The sequence below is a fragment of the Bos indicus genome, chromosome 22 (genome assembly GCF_029378745.1).
Source record: "Bos indicus isolate NIAB-ARS_2022 breed Sahiwal x Tharparkar chromosome 22, NIAB-ARS_B.indTharparkar_mat_pri_1.0, whole genome shotgun sequence".
In the NCBI taxonomy this organism is placed as follows: Eukaryota; Metazoa; Chordata; class Mammalia; order Artiodactyla; family Bovidae; genus Bos; species Bos indicus.
The window spans coordinates 1,703,502-1,724,800 of NC_091781.1; the positions used below are offsets into that span (position 1 = coordinate 1,703,502).

General features: G+C 40.0%; 1 protein-coding gene across 15 annotated transcripts in view; it reads right to left on the reverse strand.

Annotated features, from left to right (window-relative positions):
- Positions 1-21,299, reverse strand: part of SLC4A7 (solute carrier family 4 member 7) — a 124,435-nt gene that overhangs the window by 18,252 nt on the left and 84,884 nt on the right. For 14 of the 15 annotated variants that reach the window (XM_070777290.1, XM_070777286.1, XM_070777283.1 and 11 more), the window contains 8 exons: positions 20,125-20,370; positions 18,224-18,329; positions 15,430-15,591; positions 14,562-14,675; positions 12,002-12,163; positions 11,604-11,855; positions 6,968-7,036; positions 5,465-5,638 (listed from right to left, as the gene is read on the reverse strand). In XM_070777290.1, coding sequence (XP_070633391.1) covers positions 5,465-5,638; positions 6,968-7,036; positions 11,604-11,855; positions 12,002-12,163; positions 14,562-14,675; positions 15,430-15,591; positions 18,224-18,329; positions 20,125-20,370 — 1,285 coding nt within the window. The other variant, XM_070777292.1, reaches the window with a different exon arrangement.

The following is a 21,299-nucleotide window of genomic DNA, read 5'->3' on the forward strand; positions in this document are numbered from 1 at the left end:
TGGCCGTGCGGGGTCTCTGTTGCTGTGCGTGGGTTTTCTCTAGTTGTGGTGCTTGGGCTTCTCGCTGTAGTGACTTCTCTTGTTGAGAAGCATGAGCTCCAGGGTGCGAGGGCTTCAGAAGTTGTGGCGCACGAGTTTCAGCTGCTCTGCAACATGCGGCATCTTCCCAGACCACGGATTGAACCCATGTGCCCTGCACCGGCAGGTGAATTTTTTTTAAACCACTAGACCACCAGGGAAGTCCGCCAGCATTTATTGTTTGTAGACTTCTTGATGAAGGCCATTCTAACCAGTGTGAGGAGGCACCTCACTGTAGTTTTAATTTGCATTTCTCTAATAATTAGCTTCCCAGGTGGCGCAGTGGTAAGGAATCCATCTGCCAATGCAAAAGACGCCACGTTCAATCCCTGGGTAGGGAAGATCTCCTGGAACAGGAAATGGCAACCCACTCCCGTATTTTTGCTGGAAAAATTCAATGGCCAGAGGACCCTGCAGGCTATAGTCCACAGGGTCACAAAGAGTCGGCACAACCGAGGACCAGCGCGGTAACTGGCGATGCTAAGCGTCTTTTCACGTGCTTTTTGGCCATCGGTGACGTGTCTTCTTTGGAGAAATGTCTATTTAGATCCGGGTTCTTTGCTTCTTTGATATTGAGTTGCATGAACTGTTTGGGTACTCTGGAGGTTAACCCCTTGACAGTCACATCATTTCCTGATATTTTCTCCCATTCTGTGGGTTGTCTTTTGTTCTGTTTATGGTTTCCTTTACTGTTAAAAAGTCTGTAAGTTTGATTAGGTCTCATTTGTTCATTTGTTTTTATTTTCATTACTCTAGGAAGTGGATCTAAATAGACATTGCTGCAATTTATGTCAAAGAGCATTCTGCCTAGTTTTCCATCTTCTGTTCTTACTGTTTCTTACCTTTTGCCTTTTTTTCCAGTTGGTTTTCAACTGACGGCTGTTCATGAAATTCTAACAAGTTCTGTGTAGTTTGGATAGAAACTCTCTGTTTTATATGTAATGAATATTTTCTCCCAGTTCATAATCTGATTTTACTAAGGACATACAAAACAAATATCATGTGGTCAAAAATATCATCTTTCTTTCACTGTTAGATTTCCCTACCTTCTTTGAAAAATTATCTTCAACCACTCAATTATATGAATAGTTTTCTAAATTTTTACTATAACTTGTTTTAAAATGTAAATCATGAACTGATTTACTATTTCTTTCGGAATTTGATATTACATAGCAACTTTATTTGGGCTTCCCTTGTGGCTCAGCTGATAAAGAATCTACCTGCAATGTGGGGGGAACCTGGGTTTAATCCCTGGGTTGGGAAGATCCCCTGGAGAAGGGAAAGGCTACCCACTCTAGTATTCTGGCCTGGAGAATTCCATGGACTATACAGTCCATGGGGTCGCAGAGTTAGACATGACTGAGCAACTTTCACTCACTCACTCAGCAACTTTATTTAGCTCCCAGTATGTAGTCTAATCTTTTATTATTTTTCCATTTAAGTGAATTTACTGCCTTTAATGAAATATTCAGGTGGTAAATTCTCATATATTCTGATAAATTTCTGAAGTCATTAGTCCTGTTTTCAGATCTATTTGTCAATTCTTATGAGATTTCATACTGTGTTAGCCATGCTGACTTGATGGCAACTTGTAAATATTCAGTTATCAAAACACTATGGCATTAGCACAGAATCAAGGCCTTCAACCCTCAACCCAACCAGGAATTCTAATGACCTTTCTTGTGTTATTCTCTGATATTTATTGCAACTATATTTTCCTTTAGTATATAATTTACGTATCTAAAAATATCATATATAGAGTTTGATGCTGCTGAAAACTACACATACTTTTGTAACCCACACCCCAATAGGACACAGAGTATTTCCACCATCCATGTTGTGGCTCTGGCATCTATTTTTCTCTATGAACTTTAAAATTACCCAGTTCTCACTGATACCACCCTTCTGCCCCAAAGACACAAATATACATGCAAATAAAATTAGTGAACTATATACTTAGAAGTGATATTTTAATAATACTAATAAGTACCCAAAACAAAGACTATGGTGTATGTTTCTATCTGTTCAGGTCTTAATTTTATGTCCTGCAATATTGTTAAGGGTCGACTTGTGTCCCTCTGGAAAACATTTAAGTACCAGCCCCTAGTACCTCATAATGAGACTTTATTTAGAAACAGGGTTGCTGCAGCTGTAATTAATTAAGAAGAGGTCACGCTGGAGAGAAAGGGCTCCTTGTGCAGCACTCTGCTGCTGCTGCTAAGTAGCTTCAGTCATGTCCGACTCTGTGCGACCCCATAGACGGCAGCCCACCAGGCTTCCCCGTCCCTGGGATTCTCCAGGCAAGAACACTGGAGTGGGTTGCCATTTCCTTCTCCAATGCATGAAAGTGAAAACTGAAAGTGAAGTTGCTCAGTTGTGTCTGACCCTCAGTGACCCCATGGACTGCAGCCCTCCAGGCTCCTCCATCCATGGGATTTTCCAGGGAAGAGTACTGGAGTGGGGTGCCACTGCCTTCTCTGTGTGCAGCACTCTAGCGCTGTGCTAAAATGGTCCTATGCTGACACAGTGACCACACAGCACAAGCCATCAGAGACAGACCAGAGTTACACAACTGCAGGCCAAGGGGCACCAAAGGCTGCCTGCAGAGGCCAGGGGGAGGCAGAGGAGGAGTGCCCTGCAGGCGTCGGGGGCAGCAGGGCCCTGGCCATACCTCGTTTCTGACTTCTGGCCTCCAGAACTGTGACACAAATTTCTGCTGCTTTAAGCCAATGAGTCTGTGATACTTTACCAGCTCTAAGAAACGAATACAAATATTACTATACTTTTATTCTCTTTAAATAAGTATCTCCTTTTCAATTTATTAACTATTTTATAGTTTTTGGTCACTATTATGAATAAAATTTTTTTCATTTCAATTTTTAGCATTATTACTAAGATAGAGCCTGTATACTGGTTATCATGTTTTCTTGTATCCAGCTACCTTAACAAAATTCTTACTAATTCTATTAAGAGATTTTAGTCCTTTTTGAGTCATTTGGGCTAATACGTATACAAATAATGCTATCGTGTCATTATACCAATTATTATATTACTCTTATCTTATACCATAGTCAGAACTTGCAGTTCATACCATTAACACTAGTAAACAGTGGGCTTCTCCCTCTATGTCAGGGGTAGGCAAACCACAAGACCCTGGGATAAATCCATTCCATCACCTATTTTGTATGGCTTATGAGCTAAGAATAGTTTTTACAGATGAGCATTTAGATCTAATCTGATGAGAGGAACAGTAACTTTTGACTAACTCCAATTAAGTGAGATATTGTTCCAAATGAAAAATTCCCTTCTTCTCATTGGCAGTCTTTCATTTAAAAAAAGCTGTACAACTGCGTTTTGAATTTTATCAGTAAGAACTGTGGAAATTTCTCTCCTGTTATATAAGTGTCTATATAATAGTCTAGAGACCTTCAAAGCTGACCCTTTACATAAAAAAGTTTATTGACTTCTACTTTAGATGCTCATATACTGGTATAGACTCATGTACTATTGTCTTAAAACCCCTCAAACCACAGCTGTGGTTATGCATTTTTTCTCTTTCTTAATCTTTTATATTTACTTATTATAAAGGAGTTATCCATTATTGATTTTTACAAATAAAAACTTCAGTTCAGTTCAGTTGTTCAGTCGTGTCTGACTCTTTGCAACCCCATGAATCGCAGCACACCAGGCCTCCCTGTCCATCACCATCTCCCGGAGTTCACTCAGACTCACATCCATCTAGTCAGTGATGCCATCCAGCCATCTCATCCTCTGTCGTCCCCTTCTCCTCCTGCCCCCAATCCCTCCCAGCATCAGAGTATTTTCCAATGAGTCAACTCTTCACATGAGGTGGCCAAAGTACTGGAGTTTCAGCTTAAGCATCATTCCTTCCAAAGAAATCCCAGGGCTGATCTCCTTCAGAATGGACTGGTTGGATCTCCTTGCAGTCCAAGGGACTCTCAAGAGTCTCCTCCAACACCACAATTCAAAGCATCAATTCTTCAGCACTCAGCTTTCTTCACAGTTCAACTCTCACATCCATACATGATGGCTGGAAAAACCGTGGCCTTGACCAGATGGACCTTGGTTGGCAAAGTAATGTCTCTGCTTTTGAATATGCTATCTAGGTTGATCATAACTTTCCTTCCAAGGAGTAAGCGTCTTTTAATTTCATGGCTGCAATCACCATCTGCAGTGATTTTGGAGCTCCCAAAAATAAAGCCTGACACTGTTTCCCCATTTATTTCCCATGAAGTGATGGGACCAGATGCCATGATCTTCGTTTTCTGAATGTTGAGCTTTAAGCCAACTTTTTCACTCTCCACTTTCACTTTCATCAGGAGGCTTTTTAGTTCCTCTTCATTTTCTGCCATAAGGATGGTGTCATCTGCATATCTGAGGTTATTGATATTTCTCCTGGCAATCTTGATTCCAGCTTGTGCTTCTTCCAGCCCAGCGTTTCTCATGATGTACTCTGCATATACGTTAAATAAGCAGGGTGACAATATACAGCCTTGACGTACTCCTTTTCCTATTTGGAACCAGTCTGTTGTTCCATGTCCAGTTCTAACTGTTGCTTCCTGACCTGCATACAGATTTCTCAAGAGGCAGGTCAGGTGGTCTGGTATTCCCATGTCTTTCAGAATTGTCCATAGTTTATTGTGATCCACACAGTCAAAGGCTTTGGCATAGTCAATAAAGCAGAAATAGATGTTTTTCTGGAACTCTCTCGCTTTAAAACTTAGTTACATTTAATTCTTCTTGAAAAATAAGGGCAATGAAAGGTGTACATTTTCCTACATGTATAATTTAGCTCTGTCTCATAAATAAAAAGTTATTCATTTCAATATCTCCTCAATGTTTTTTTTTTTTTTTTTGTAACTCAGTTTTCCACCCCGGGCTTATTTTAGAATTTAATCTCTAAATACTGAGTATGTCTTAGTGGCTTTTCAATATTCATTTGTAATTTAATTTATTTGCAATCAGGGAATATTACCTGTATAATTTTCAAAGATTTTCTTTGTGGCCATGTATATAAATCAACTTTTACATAATATTTGCAAAAGGATGAATAGTCTCTAGCTTTTAGGTCAGGCTAATATTTGTTTCATAAACATCCTAAACTCTGAAGTTGTTTAAAAATACAAAACAGTATTCTATACCCTAGGACTAAAAACAAAAACGAAATTAGAAAATGACAAGCAAAATTTAACTTTGAAAACGATGGGTTTCTTAGCCAGAAAGGCCTAATTCACATTTCAAAACATCTGAGGTTCTTGAAATCCTTTTCTCAAAGTTAACTATAAATATTAGTAAGACAACTGCTATCAACACACAAAGACGTTATTATTAATAGTTAGTAATAAAGTCTGGAAAAAAGACTCACCATCATGGGGAAAACGACTGCAGCAGCAGAGGCTTTTATCACCCACAGGAGGACCAGGCAGGTGAGCTGGACGACGGTGAAGACATGCACCTTCCAGAGAGGCACGTAACGCAGGTAAATCAGGTCGGGCTGGTGCTTGGCTGGCATGCCAAATAGCTTAATACGGTCAAAGAACTGGGTATCAAGTGGAGAACAAAACAGGAGAAAGTTTTCAACAAAAATGGCATTTCTGCTACGTAGGAGAAGAAACTGTATCTACTTTAGGGTAACTTCCCTGGTGCCAAGATGTCCTGATAACACAGGAGAGTGTTTCAGTTGACAACATCTTCATCCAGGAGAAAAAAAGGCAACCATTTGAACGAATGTGATTTCATGAATCAGAAACTCAAGTCAACATGTTTTAAATTGGGGAATTAAACTAGCTCCACAAATTTATCTATGAAAAAACGCACAACTCATTTAATCTTTTTGACCTCTTTTTCTAATATGTAAAATAAGAGAATAACAATCTCCCAAAGTTCTTTCTAGATCTAACATGACCAATTTCTATGAAAATAACCTGAGGTAACAATCACCAATTTTTCACCAAATGAAACAGAAACCATGAGCTGTTTCCTAGGTCTCTGAGCTTTAATTTCCTCATTTATAAACTGGGAATAAAAGCAGCCCTACACACCTCACAAAACTGTTGCAAAACAATAAAGTGAAGTAATGAGACCGTCTCCTGACCACAGGAAGGCAGACCCTGGACTGTGTGAGAACACAAGGCTGCTGCGTCCGAGACGCCCGGTGCCCCGGAGCCGGGACCACACGCCGTCTGCGGCCGGCAGTGGTGCCAGCGCCACCCGAGCAGCTGCACGTCCTACATGACGACTGCACCCACACAAATCCTCACGCGCGCTATCGGCCTGCCCAAGAAAGGCTACAAATGAGACAAAACAGCAGTGAAATCACTGGATTCTAGCCTGTGCTCCACTGCTCGGTTAAAAATCTTCAGGGAGTCTATTTCTGCGTCACAATTTACAAAATTAGCATTTCTTCCTTTCCTGCTTTCCAAGGTTGTTTTGAGGCTAACAGAAAATCGCTTAGTACTAGGCTCTATGAACTGCACTGCCCCACACAAACGGAAGGTGTTGCCATGGTTATAGAAAACTAATATCTACATTTCTTTTTCAGCAACTGAAACTGCTATTCCACAGGCCAGAGATACCCTTTTCCCCATTCCAATCCTTTTAATCCTCCCTCTTACTAAATTAGCCTTCATTAATAGTTACTTTTCATTAGCTTCAATTAAAATATGTAAGGACATAGGTCATGATTTCACTTTCAGGGGGAAAAAAATGTACAACAATAATTATTTAGAAAATGTGGACTTGAAGTCAATAGTTAATCTGCCCCCAAAATATCAGAGCTGAGAATACATCACTACCATCACAAAAACAATCTTTGAAAATGTAAAATGTTTACATTTTTCTACAAAATCATTAAATGCTTACGACTTGCCTGGATTCCTTTTAATGAGGAAACTCCCATATAAAGGAAAACACCATACAGAACAGGCATTGGAATGAACTGGAAGTAAAATGATCACAATTAGAAATCATGCAACTAAAGCAATTTCACATAAAAGATACATAAAAACACTGTGAGTTCCTATGAGATATATTTAAAAGATCTTTCAGTGATGACAGGGAGTTCCCCGATGGCTCACTGGTAAAGAATCTGCCTGCATTGCAGGAGACACAGGAGATGCATGTTCAATCCCTGGTCAGGAAGATCCCCTGGCGGAGGAAACGGCAACCCACTCCTGTCTTCTTGCCTGGAGAGTCCCACAGAAAGAGGAGCCTGCCGGACTACAGTCCATGCGGTCACAAAGAGTCGGACATGACTGAGCTTCACACTCAGTGATGCCACTTGTGATAATGGTGATCACACACACTTCAGTCATGACACTGAACTTTTCTATGAACAAGAAAAGCGCTAGTGTACAATAACCTGGAAGAATCGTCTTCTTAGGCTCTCTTCTGCTGATGCCAAGTCGCTTCAGTCGTGTCCGACTCTGTGCGACCCCAGAGACGGCAGCCCACCAGGCTCTGCAGTCCCTGGGATTCTCCAGGCAAGAACACTGGAGTGGGCTGCCATTTCCTTCTCCAGTGCATGAAAGTAAAAAGTGAAAGGGAAGTCGCTCAGTCGTGTCCGACTCGTAGCGACCCCATGGACTGCAGCCCACCAGACTTCTCCATCCATGGTATTTTCCAGGCAAGAGTACTGAGTGGGGTGCCATTGCCTTCTCCGAAGGCTCTCTTAAGAAGGGACTATGTTCCATGGTTAGGAGTACAGGCACCACAATCAGACTATTTGGCTCAAAAGCCCTTTTAACCTGTAACTGAGACTTAACTTCTTTTTCTTTTAGCTTCTGCGTCAGACTGTCTTGAAGGTTAAAAAACTTCAAATTCATAGAATACTCAGAAAAGCACAAGGTACATATTAAACCACTCAAAAAGTGTTAGCCATGACTATCACTGTCACTACCCCTACACTGACTGTTAAGCAGCACCATTTACTGAATATGTATAATAAACAAACACCACTCCCCAGAAGAATGTTCTCATTACTTCAGCAGGAAGTGGATCCCAAACTGCCTACAAGCCCATGTCCAGGTCTTCCACAGGAAGGCTAGCAACACTGACTCAAACACCACATCAACACTCACCCAGGGAGAGACCTCTGAGGAAAGGAGAACTAACCGCCAGCCAGCGGAGAATCACAGTCACTCCCTACTCAACAACCTTGTATGTGCTTAACTAAGGACAGCGCAAGACAAGAAAACACGTCAAAAGCGTCATCAGTACCCTCGGGGAATCCCAAGATAATATTTAATCCATAAAGCAACTTTAGAATGCTAGGAAAAAATGAATAACCAGAATGGAAAAAACTAAAGATATGATTATCAAAATAATTTAAAAGAATTTTAGAATAATGATTTTGACAAGACTAAAGAGATCATTAAAATGATAAGGAAAATAGGGGAGATTTTAACAGTGAGAGTAGTGAAGAGGAATGTAACAATGTATCCAGGAGGTCTAACATCTGTCTACTTGAAAGTGAAAAAACATCTAAGAGAAAACAGAAGAGGAAATAAACAGCTGAAGAATATTCACATAGTCAAGGCACAAGTTTCCAGAGTAAAAGGATGCACAGAGAGGCAAGCAGGGTAAACTAAAAAGTACCTATCTATCTACCTAAGTACCATGGTGAAACTGCAAGACACTATGAGCCCTGGGTGTTCACTGGAAGGACTGATGTTGAAGCTGAAACTCCAGTACACTGGCCACCTGATGCGAAGAGCTGACTCATTTGAAAAGACCCTGATGTTGGGAAAGATTGAAGGCAGGAGGAGAAGGGGAAGACAGAGGATGAGATGGCTGGATGGCATCACCGACTCAATGGACATGAGTTTGAATAAACTCCGGGAGTTGGTGATGGACAGGGAGGCCTGGCGTGCTGCGGTTCATGGGGTCGCAAAGAGTTGGACATGACTGAGTAACTGAATTGAACTGAGAAAGGTAAAAAATGCTTCTGAAGATACAAACACCAAAGAGATATCAGATCTCTTATCAGAACCACTGATCTTCAAGAAGCAACAACTTTAAGACTCAAAGAAAAATACATCTGAACCTTGAAATGAATACCCATCTATTAAACAAATGTGAGTAATTTGAAATATGCAAGAACTCTGAAAGTTCACTAATTATAGTACCATACATGCAAAAATTACTCAACGAATTCCTTTAGCATTATAAAAAAATTCATTTAGCAATACAAGAAAAAGTGGAACATGTATATGTACTTTTTTAAAAAGAGAAGTTAACAGATATTAAGAAAACTTATCAGGCTATTATTCTAAAACAGTAGGAGCTTGGGAAATGAGATGTATTTCTGCCTCCACACAGGCTGATCTCACTGCTTAGTCCTCGGCAAGTATTTTTATATCATCATAACACTGATTACACATCTCCCAAAGGTTTACATTTCTATAATTTAACTTAGAAAAAAAGGAAAAAGAGTGTAAATGTGGGCAACCTTTACCATAAAAAAATGTAGCCAACCAAAAAACAAGTGATGAAAGGGAGAAGGGGATGTGGGGGTAAATCCTCACGAAAGATATAACCTCAGATCAGAGGCTCTCAAGCTTTTTGGTCTAAGGACCCCTTTTCACTCCTAACAAGTACAGAGAACCCTCCTCCCAAATATTTTTGCCTATGTGGATTCTATACTCAGAGAGATACATAAATAGATAAGCAGTTAGTTGTATCGGAAATAGATACTCACCACACTAGAAATTAAAAGAAAAATTTTAAATAGTTTTTCTTAGTTCATTTCAAAATAATAAATGCCTTACAAGGTAATACAAAGAATATACTTTTACTGGAAAGCTCTAATTTGCAAAGAACGTAAGATTAAGTGAGAAGAGCAGCAGTACTCCGTGTCCCTGTAAACCTCTTCAGTGGGTGGCTAACAGAGGACCCCACGCTCACGCCTGCATCTAGCTCGGCGTGCTGCCTCCACGGTTCTGGCCAGAGGCCGAGAGGACAACCCCGCCTCACACAGGCGCACGCCTGGGCAAGCGAGGCTCTGCAACCCCAGACAGAGGTCCTTGGGCGAGCCTTTAAGAATCACTGTATTAGGCAGTGAGAATCACTATTTTCACTATTTCATTAAAGATAATAAAGTTAGAAATAACATTATAAAAGTATATAGAACCGTAATGGCATTGACTAACAAAATATCTTATAAAACAAAGGAGTAAAGTGTTAACGTCTACAGAGTTGCTTTTGGAAAGTGAGATAAAACAAGCTTTTCATTTTAGAGCTTTCTTGATATTCTACTTGAATTTTTCTGCTGCTACTGCTAAGTCACTTCAGTCGTGTCCGACTCTGTGCAACCCCATAGACGGCAGCCCACCAGGTTCCCCCGTCCCTGGGATTCTCTAGGCAAGAACTCGGGAACGGGCTGCCATTTCCTTCTCCAATGCATGAAAGTGAAAAGTGAAAGTGAAGTCGCTCAGTCGTGTCCGACTCCCAGCGACCCCATGGACTGCAGCCCGCCAGACTCCTCCGTCCATGGGATTTTCCAGGCAAAAGTATTGGAGTGGGGTGCCATTGCCTTCTGCTTATATGCAATTAATACTTTAAAATGTTTGAAACTACTAAAAAAAACCATGTAAAGGGCAACCTTGGTCAGTAGGGGGCAGCATCCACACCAGATGGCTCCGCACGCTTCTCCTCGTCTCTTGCTGTTGTAACAAGACACTCACCACCATGAAGAAACTACCCATCTGTCTATCTGTTTCACCACCCAGACTGCCAAATTCTTCAAAGTAGACACTGTCCTATTTGTTATTGTTTCCTCAGTAACTAACAGTACAGAAAGTACTCAACAAATATTTGGCCAATTAGCTGGCTCCATGAAAGAAGGCCAAAGAATTCTAGTACTAACAACAGTTTTTTTAGTTAATTCGTTAACACACATGCATACAATGCTCCACATTTGTACTGTAATTTATAAATAGTTTACAAACAAAAAAAAACAATGGAGTTGAGCTCTTTCATGATGAACAAAAAATACCAGATTATATACTTAGCTAGGTTTGCTATGACTGTTTTTTTGTTAAATTACCAGATTCCGTAGACTATGTATAGTAAACCTCAGATGTGACTAAAAGATATGTGTTACTACTTATATCTCATTTAGTTCATCAGAAGAATGTACTAATTAATAGCAGTATCTTCTTTACATTTCAAGTAAATTACTGTTTCATCCACCTTTCAATATTACTTCCTCTAATATGCTTATTAAATTCTCTAGGTATATTCTTCTTTTAGATCGTAACTAAGCCACAGATGAACTTCTTCCAAATCTCTAGCCTTCAATACTATCCTTTCACATTATTTTTCAAAAGGATACAATCTAACCCTGATGCCTACCATGGCAACCACCATTCCAAAATATTATTTTCCAAGTAAACTCTAGGAAATGAAACTATTTTAGATATTTTAACGTTTCATTTTCATACCACCAAGTATAAATTTTATGACAAAAAAAAGAGTTTTAAAACATTGTAACAAAGAGATTTTACCTTTAGTACTGAAGTCATGAACACAGACAGGCCCATTAGAATAAAAATCATTAGCCCTGTCACCCGCTGTTCACGAATGCCCAAAAACTTGGGCTGCTCCCCAGGAGCAGAGCATTCAGATTCCACTTTCAGGCTGTTGACGTGACTTATGGACAACACGGTTGCAGCCACAAACCATGGAAGTCCCATGACAGAGCACACTCCCAGCATGACGCCAACCACGAGCAGGTCAAGGTGGTAGCCAGCTCCTTTCTGAAAAGGGAAACCAGCACGAATATTTGTCAGCATATGCTGTTCTTTCAGGTTCAAATTCTGCACTACCCATAAAGAGAGAAGAAACTAATGTTCACCACCTCCAACTCAAAGAAACAAATCTTGGGACACATTCTGAAAATTACCTTCAACTTGTGCTCCTTTCTGTTGATGATGACCGCTGTAATCTGCTGATCCATGAAGATGAGGATGGTGCAAAGCAGAGCTGGAATGGCAGCTATTAATAAGGTCCACCAAGGGTTCTCTCCCAGGGGGCTTATGATCCAGCCCCTATTTTTATCAGTAGGCTGTTAAAACATCGAAAAGTTCAAAGGAAGAAAGAAAAGTTTTCTTCTAACAGCACAGACTGTGTCTACCCTCAGGAAATGCCAAGGGGTTGGAAAGAACTGGACACTGGACTCTGTCGTGAATTATCTGCAGAGACGCTAGTGGGGATTTTCTTGTCCCCGAGGCAGGTCCCTGCACACGTGACTGAGCCACTCTCTCCATCTGGAGGTAGAATTTGCGTTCTCCCCTTGGACTCGGGAACAAGGCCATGGTGACCCTGTGATCCTGCATCTTGACCTGGGAAGACCTTGCTGCTGCTTTTCTAGCCTCCTGGAGCCCCGGGGTTAAGCTCTTGAGTAAGCCTGGATGAGCTTTCTTGAGGATGAGACACAGGATGATGAGACAGGGGTAGGAGGCAGCTACCAGTCCCTTCATTCAGCCCTCTGTGCTGAGCTCCCAGACATGCCCCCACCGAGGCAGTAAAGATAGCAGACACCCAAAGATCCCACAGCAGGAGACCAGATCACCCCACCTCAGCCTAGGGCCAACGCCACAGATTTAGGAACAAAAAGAACTGTTGTTTAAGGATATGATGTTTTAGGAGATTTGTTATGCAGAAATAGGTAAGTGAAGCAGAGTTTCATTCCCACACACGCCTATCCACTCCATATAAAGTGAAGTCAGACAATCTACTAGGTCAACTCTTAAAACTATTAATAAACTGCCTTGAAGATCCTACAGACCAGTCACCATGACAGCGTCAGCACTCAGTCTGCACTGGGCCTCAGACCACTGTTCTTCCAAAGCAGGGACTGACAAAAACCTGACACTTTATCAGATACTAATATATTTCACTGCTGTAACATAAAATCTGCTTTATAATGAAACATTTTTAAAGCTGTAAAGAATCTAGCATTCTTGGAGGGTATTGGATATGCTGAAATTTAAGCATATTTCTATTACTTAGCCTTTATATTAAGCCAATTTTTTTCTACAAGAAAACATTTGTCAATATAAAGGGGAAACTAACCATTTTCAAATTCATATATTATCATCTCCCCACACTGATACACATGATAATGCTTCCCATTCAATACTGCACATGGATAAAAATGTTTTATCTATATAATGCATATATTCTTAACTATTTCCCCAAGTGTATTTAATAACCCTTGATTTCAGTTTTATACTTCAAAGCTAGATAAATGAGTAACAAAGATATATTTGGAACCGGAATAAGGAGATGGGACCAGGATTACAGGAAATTACATTAATATAATTCACAGTTTTGTCAATTTGTAAAACTTGGTAAACACAGAATGACTTAGATATAGTCATATCTAATGACCTAAAAGTTTTAGTGGCTCAATATCTATGCTTTTAAACAAAGGTCTCCAAACTTTTTAATTTCTATACTCTTAGCAGCAAAAAGACATTTATTTACCCAAATGATTCTATATTCACTTATGTATTACATTACTAACAATTATCTTTATGGTGAAATTTGTATCATGAATATTGAGGATCATTTTCCACGATGTATTCTATTTTGGAGGACACAGGTTTTAAAAATGATTCTATTTTTTAACCCCAGTGAGAGAGAAAACAGACTAGATTTATCTTCGTTATATTATTTCTAATCCCCTTTAAATTTTATGCTTCTGAAAGAAGTCATATAATTTGTTAAATGTAAATATAGGCAATGACACAAATCCTTGACTATTAAAAATTTCCAGAAACTATTCAAAACCTACCATCTCCAACTTAAAAGGGAAAATAACTATCAGACGCTGCATTATGCAGGCTGTGGGGTCGGCAAAGGGTCAGATATGACTGAGTGACTGACCAACAGCAACACAAAACATCTGTAGTTCCAGTGAAACCAAAGAGCTCATGGCTCCTCAGACTAAGCGTCGTTTTTCTTGTGGAAAAAAATTCTTTCTTGATTCTGCTGAAAAATGTTACAAGACACTTTCCAATTACTGTCAGATGTATCAATCACTCTTCTGGAAATTTTAATTAGGATCCCCTTGCTACTCTTATAAATCAAGTTTGAGTTACTTCTTCACAAAGGAATAAAGAATGTTTCTTTCTCCTGGAGAGTGTATCATGAACTCCAGCTATGAGAGCAGGGTCAAAAATTTTCCATGACTCTGATCTCCTCACTATGAGTATTTCCACTCACTCTCTGTGATGGACTCGATTTGATACCTTCTTGCTTATTTCCTAAATATGTCCACTTGTCTCTGTTCATCTTGTCATTGTTTATATATGTGCAAGGTATATATAGCCTTTCCTTTCAAAGCACCAGCTCTTCACAGAGAATGTGCATATTTTAAAAATAACTACCTAGGAGGCAGTATCTTAAAGCAGTTCGGTATTTCCCAGTAACAAATAGCCAAGTGTTTTAATCCTTACCTCAAATTTTTCAGGAACATGAAGTTTAGGAGATGGAACTCCTACAAGGTAGTCAATTACAACCATTATTACTATGGTGAGAAATACAGCAAAGTCACTGATTGTCGATCGCACCTATGTTAAACGGGTTATGTTAGTATAGACACAGAAATACTGTCCTTTCTAAATAATTCATATCTTTTACAGATTAAATACGCCACTAGAAAGTGTGAATGAGTTTTTAATTAGTGATGATGCATCAGTGAAACACATTTATAACTCATATTTTCTACAAAAGATAAGAAACGCATTTCACAACTACCTATCATGTCCCTTGATGCCACTGTCTTTCTATTGTTAGCTCAGATAGGGAATACACACCTTTAAAATCTTGTTCGAATGTAATTGCTTTACAATGTTGTGTTAGTTTCTGCTGTAAAATGAAGTGAAGTCACTCCATGCATACACATACTCCCCCTCCCTCCTACACCTCCCTCGCACCCAGCCCCTCTAGGTCCTCACAGGGCACTGAGCCGAGCTCCCGTGGTATACCGTAGCTTCTCACTGGCTTCCTCCCTCCCACCCAGCCCCTCTAGGTCCTCACAGGCACTGAGCTGAGCTCCCGTGGTATACTGTAGCTTCTCACTGGCTTTCTGTTTTGCATATGGTGGTGTGTATGTCAATGCTACTCTCAATTCGTCCCACCCTCCTCCTCCGCCCTACATTCACCTGTCCGTTTGCTACGCTTTTCACTGTGAATAATTTCCTTACAGCTACTTGACATAAAATTACTAACCTCAAACAATATCTTATTGTTTTGAAACAAATCAAGGAAATGAAAACTAAAAACGTGAGAATTACAAGAACGACAAAATCAAACCCCAATTACCTTGGTAGGAAAATAGCGCTTGGTCTTAAATTGCTTGAGGAATGAAGACAGAAAAAACGTTGTGAAAAATAAGATGACGGACCAAAAGAGCACATCTGGAATATAAGGTCCATGGAGACTACAAGCTGATCCTACAAATGTACCGTGGTAGACTTTACATTCCTGAAAAAAGGGGGTGAAAAACAGAAAAGGGAGGGATAAAGGGGATTCTCAGATAGCCAATAAATTAACGAGGAACTTCTCTGAAGTAAGATGCTACTTATCAAAAGACACGCCATTATTTTGTTTCACTTAGAAAAACACACCATCAAGTCAACATTAAAACACAATCAATTTTAAAACACATCTTGAGTTCAGAGAGGTAACAATTTGACAAATCTGTGCCTCTTAGAAATCATTGAAATAAAACAATGTATTTTGTCAAGTTACTATGTCACACACTCCCTTCTTTCAACTCTTTATTTCCTTTAGTGAGAGGTTTACATATTGAGTATTAATTCCCAAATATTTTGTTTGCATCCTTGGTCAGCAATTTTACTATCTTTCCATTACTTTTGAACAAGTTGCTTAAAATAAAATCAAAAGTCAGAAAATTACTACTCTGCCCTTACAATGCTGAATAAGAGATGGCTATAATACTAAATTGTTTTGGCTTTTTTGACTTTTTTCTGACTTTTCTAAAGGTGAGATTAAAGCAGTAAAGTGAACCACCGAAATATTTCCATTAATAAAATCAATAATATAATCAATAGTATAGCACAATTACAGAAATATATTGACTTGATTTTCCTTTTGAGGGAAAAGAATAACTGAAAGACAAGCAGAGATTAATGAAAACAACTGAAGTCCTTTTCTCTTTACTTATATTCTAATGAGATTCATTTTCAAAACATAACAGATCAGGTTTACTGAAAGAAAAATAGCCAAAGGAGAATCCATTATTCTCAATTTCTATGTGCTAACCTTAGTAATCTACAGTTTACAACATGGATCATAGAAATAAAAGCTACAGCTATACAAAGAAACTCAACATGGCCCTATTAGGTATCTAAAAAACCACACTGAACAGACCATGTAAGTAAGCTGAAATACTAAGACATCCTATTCAACATGAAATGAGTTTTTTTGTTTTTATTTTTTTTAACAAATCACTTTCATTTGAAAACCTGAAGGAAATGGCAACCCACTCCAGTGTTCTTGCCTGGAGAATCCCAGGGACGGGGGAGCATGGTGGGCTGCCGTCTATGGGGTCGCAGAGTCGGACACGACTGAAGCGACTTAGCAGCAGCAGCAGCAGCAGCATTAACTCTCTTTCAGAACAAAAATTACTTTTTCAATATACAATAGTTCAGCATTATTCTAAGCTGATGACTTACTGACACAGTGCTGTGTGTCCACACTGTCCCCAGAACCATCCGTGTTGATAAGATGTCATAAATCTACACTGCCCATACAACTGGCCAGCAGTCAGTCACATGACAGGACTGGGCACTTGGAGCACGTCTAGTGCAGCCAAGAAACTCAACTTTTAATTTTATTTAATGTACACTTAAATATAGACACGTGACTGCACTGCACGGCGCAGATGTAAATGATCGGTGGGATAACACTGCAAATGAAATCCCTCCAACTACATACTCAGGAGCTAACTATCACCCTAAGAGAGAAAGGAATGACCTACAATTGCTTACATGATATAAAAAGCACCAGAGTAGCTCAGGGGATGGTGGGTTTTCACTGATACTGCTAGCGTCACTGGACACCTTTATTTCTAAATCCCAATCTGGGAAGTGACCAAAACAGCTACTCTAGGGCTAGGACAATATTTCCCAACAAAATACAAAAATATGTGTGTAACAGTCTTCAGTACCCAGTAGGTGCTCATTATACATTTCTACCCTTTTCTTCCTTTTCTTTCTGCCAGTGCTCAAGTCAAACTAGTTTCTTCAAGGTAAACAGGTTCAATCTGAGCATCCCTGATCTCCTGAATAGGCAGGTCCCAGAGAGATAGCCTGAACAACAGAAGCAGGACAAGTGCGAGCTGCTGAACTGTTAACTTCAGGACCTGCAACCATAGGCCGATGAGCCTATGAATCCAAGAGGAACTAGAAACCCGAAAGCATATTCACATCTTTCCAATAATTAATATCTTGGAGGGCTTCCCTGGTGCTTTCAGATGTTAAAGAATCTGCCTGCAACACAGAAGACCCAGGTTCAATACACTTTCACTTCTTTTTTTCAGTATCCTGGAAGCCAAATATAGTCCATCTTGATCTCTCTTCCCTTGATCTCTGTTTCACTTTTTTTCAGCTTCTACACTTCAGGACATGATTTTAAAAAATGTGGTAATTCCTATTTGGTCAACACAACACTATATTCTAAAAACAATATCCACCAATCAAGAAGAAAACGTAGGTTTACTCAGAAAGGGGCTTCCCATGTAGCTCAGCTGGTAAAGAATCACCTGCAATGCAAGAGGCCTCAGTTCAATTCCTGGGCTGAGAAAATCCACTGGAGAACAGATAGGCTACCCACTCCAGTATTCTTGGGCTTCCCTGGTGGCTCGGCTGGTAAAAAGAATCCGCCTGCAATGCGGGAGACCTGGGATGGATCCCTGGGTTGGGAAGATCCCCTGTAGAAGGGAAAGGCTACCCATTCCAGTATTCTGGCCTGTATAGTCCATGGGGTCGCAAAGAGTCGGACACAACTGAGAGACTTTCACTTCATTTTACTCAGAAAAAGCTCAAGAACAAGGTTAATTGTTTGCACCAGCCTTCGCTTCATTTATACTCACAGACACAGTGAGGTTCCCCCAGGGAATGTCACGGGCTGTCACATTATTTTTCTCCCACATCTTCAGCGTTTCATTGCCAGGGTTAGAAGGCTCAACACACACACATCTGAGAAATGAGAATTGGATACAGTTTTAAGGATTCTGAACTTCATGTTTATACTGTGTTAAATCAGTCACACAGTGGAGTGGTTTTTAACTTCCTTATTCCACGTTATAATGCATGGGGAAAAAAGTGAAAACATTTCAGAAACAATGGAACGGAATGAAGTTTGGTTTACATAAATAAAACAAAGAAAATGCTTACTTAATGGAACTAGTTGGACACATCCCTTGGGGCAGAACTATTTTCTTTAAAAATCTGGGAAGACACCATATTTAACATGGTCAGCCTCCAATGAATCTCATCACTTAACCCCATGGAGCTGCTGCCGCCCCAGTGCCCACACACACAACAGGCACCGGGAACCAGTACAACTTCTACTCTTGTTAATCCCACGAATTCTAGCAATTCCTTTATTCATCTTAAGAGTCACCCTTAAAGTAATGGGTAAAACATCATTTTTCAGGGCAGGACTAGGAGAGTCAAACTAATCAGAATTCAGTTCATACCCAGAACTATCTGACTTGCTTGAAAAAGCTAGAAACCCACACATGAGAAAACAAATCTCTGAATATTGATTCAAAAAATGAACAGAACAAACAAAAATATTCTCAACTGGACCATGAGCTGTTTGAGAAAAGGTGGGAGGCTGGACTTTGGATTCACAGAGGCTCTGTCATTTACTAGCTCTTTGACCCAAGTCAAGTTTTAACCTCAAAGAGCCTCAGTTTCTTCATACACAAAAGGGGCTATGATACGAATGACTCACAAAGACATAATGACTAACACTGATACGAATATTAAGCAACACTCAACACAGTGTCTGCCACAAAATGTCAGCTGAACAAAGGACTTGCACACACAGAAACAATGCTGTAACCGCTGTCACGAGCTGTGAAAATCATGCTCACACTTCTTAAAAATCAGAGTAACAGGGAAAGAGAGAAGACAAAAATTTATGTTAAAAAAAATAGTTTGAGAACAAAGATGACACAAAATAGACCTGGTATCAAAGTGTCGCTAATATTTTCAAACAGGTCAATATCTTACAGGAAGCTGCAGACTCCTCCGTCCTCTGTCCATCAAAGCCGAGAGTGTGGAGGACAGAGGGGGAGGAGAAGTGTGACGCGGGAGCACAGGGCGGGGGCAGGAGGAGGAAGGGTTTTGGTCACCACCTTCCTCCGTGAAAGTTCACCAAATGCAGGCTCAAGCTCACATGAACTGTACGCAGGACAGCAAATACAGGCATCCACCTCAGAACATGTCGCTTTAATAACCTTCGTGACGTTTAAGTGTCTGCCAACCCTTTGCAACTATTATAATTACTTCTCAAATCCCATTTTTTGAGTCTTAAAATATTTTCATTTCATGCTTTATCACAAAGAAAATAATCCACTAAATAGCATACAACAGTATACTGAAATTATATTTTAAAATAACATCCACAAAAATTAATGAAAACGCACAACATGAATATTTAAATATACGGTGGGCAGTTGCCAAACAACTGAACTTAAATTGGCCGATCCAATTTAAATATGAAACCAAAAATATACACACCTGGACCAATAGTTTCATGGAATAACAGTGACTGAATTTGTTCAGTCACATTTATGTCCACTGAGTGCTTTGGTAAGATCTCACCTGTAACAAACAAGTCAACCTCCATATTGCCAGTTGGGTAGTTATAGCTTGATATACAGTGAGCATCACGTTGCAAAAAAAAAAAAAATCTGTTTTCTTTTGCTCTGAAACGTCTGCAAAAATACATTTTAATATTAGGGGAAATAGAAACACTTACGAGTAGCTGGTCAGTTCCTCTAAATTGTTGTGCATATTAAATGCATATGTTTCTCCTAAATGGAAGAGCTTCTCCAAAGCCTCGTAGATGAATATGATGCAGATGAGAGCTGCAAAAGCCTCCTCAGTGAACCGAGTGATGTAACACACCAGGCTGCTTGCATCTGTTGCAACCAAAACAATGCACAAGAAAGAAGTCCATAGACCAATACTGGTTCTCAGAGACAGATAGGAAAGGTGGTAATCTCTGTTTGGGAAGAAAAATAAATGTGGACACGATCAACATATACATGCCAAACAGTACTGGTACTTAAAATTTCCACAATAAGCAGTAAGAACAAACACATGACATTTCTAAAGACAGCTTATTACAGAATAACAAAATAATGACTAGAGAAAGCTCTATGTGCTTTTTTTTGCTTCAACTCAAGACTAGCTTGTTATTAGACTTAACGGTTATATTTTACTTATACAAAAGTTTTACAGCGAAAACCTACCAGGCAATATGTACTTAAAAACAAAGAGCTCACTTTAGAAACCAGTTATGAGGCATAAGCGACAGACACCGGCCTCCAGGACACCTGGATGTGCGCTGCTCTCTCTGCAGACCCAGGGCCCCAGTGTGAACACAGCGGCCACACCCCTGCCCCGCCGTCACACCTTCACCACCACTAGCTCCGCCACCACCAGCATGACTCATTTTCCAACTCAGTTTCAAATAAGTGAGTCTAAAACAGGTCAGGCCACTACATTCTCTATTTATGTGCGTATCATGCCAGATCAGAATCAGCTTGTTCAGGAAAGAAAGAACCAGAACAAGAGGAATTAGATGAATCAAACATGTAACAGCACCAAGTTGTTCCAGGTTAAACATCCAGCTGCATTGCTCTCACCAAAGGGACAGTACTGCTGGGTCAGATTCTGAGGCCATGGGCCAGCGGCCTGCACTGACCCCGTGCATGAACACCCCCCACCCGCTGCCTGGCAGAGCCAGCATCAGCCTTCTAGACGCACCTCTTCCTAAACTTCCTAGTAAGACCGGCATACTGTACAATACCTAATTCAGATTTAACACCTTCTTACTAGGCTGAAATCTGCTAACACAAAAGATTTTTATTGTCCCCCACGTGACATGCTTATCAGAATACAAATCCACGGACTTTATACTCAAGGTGA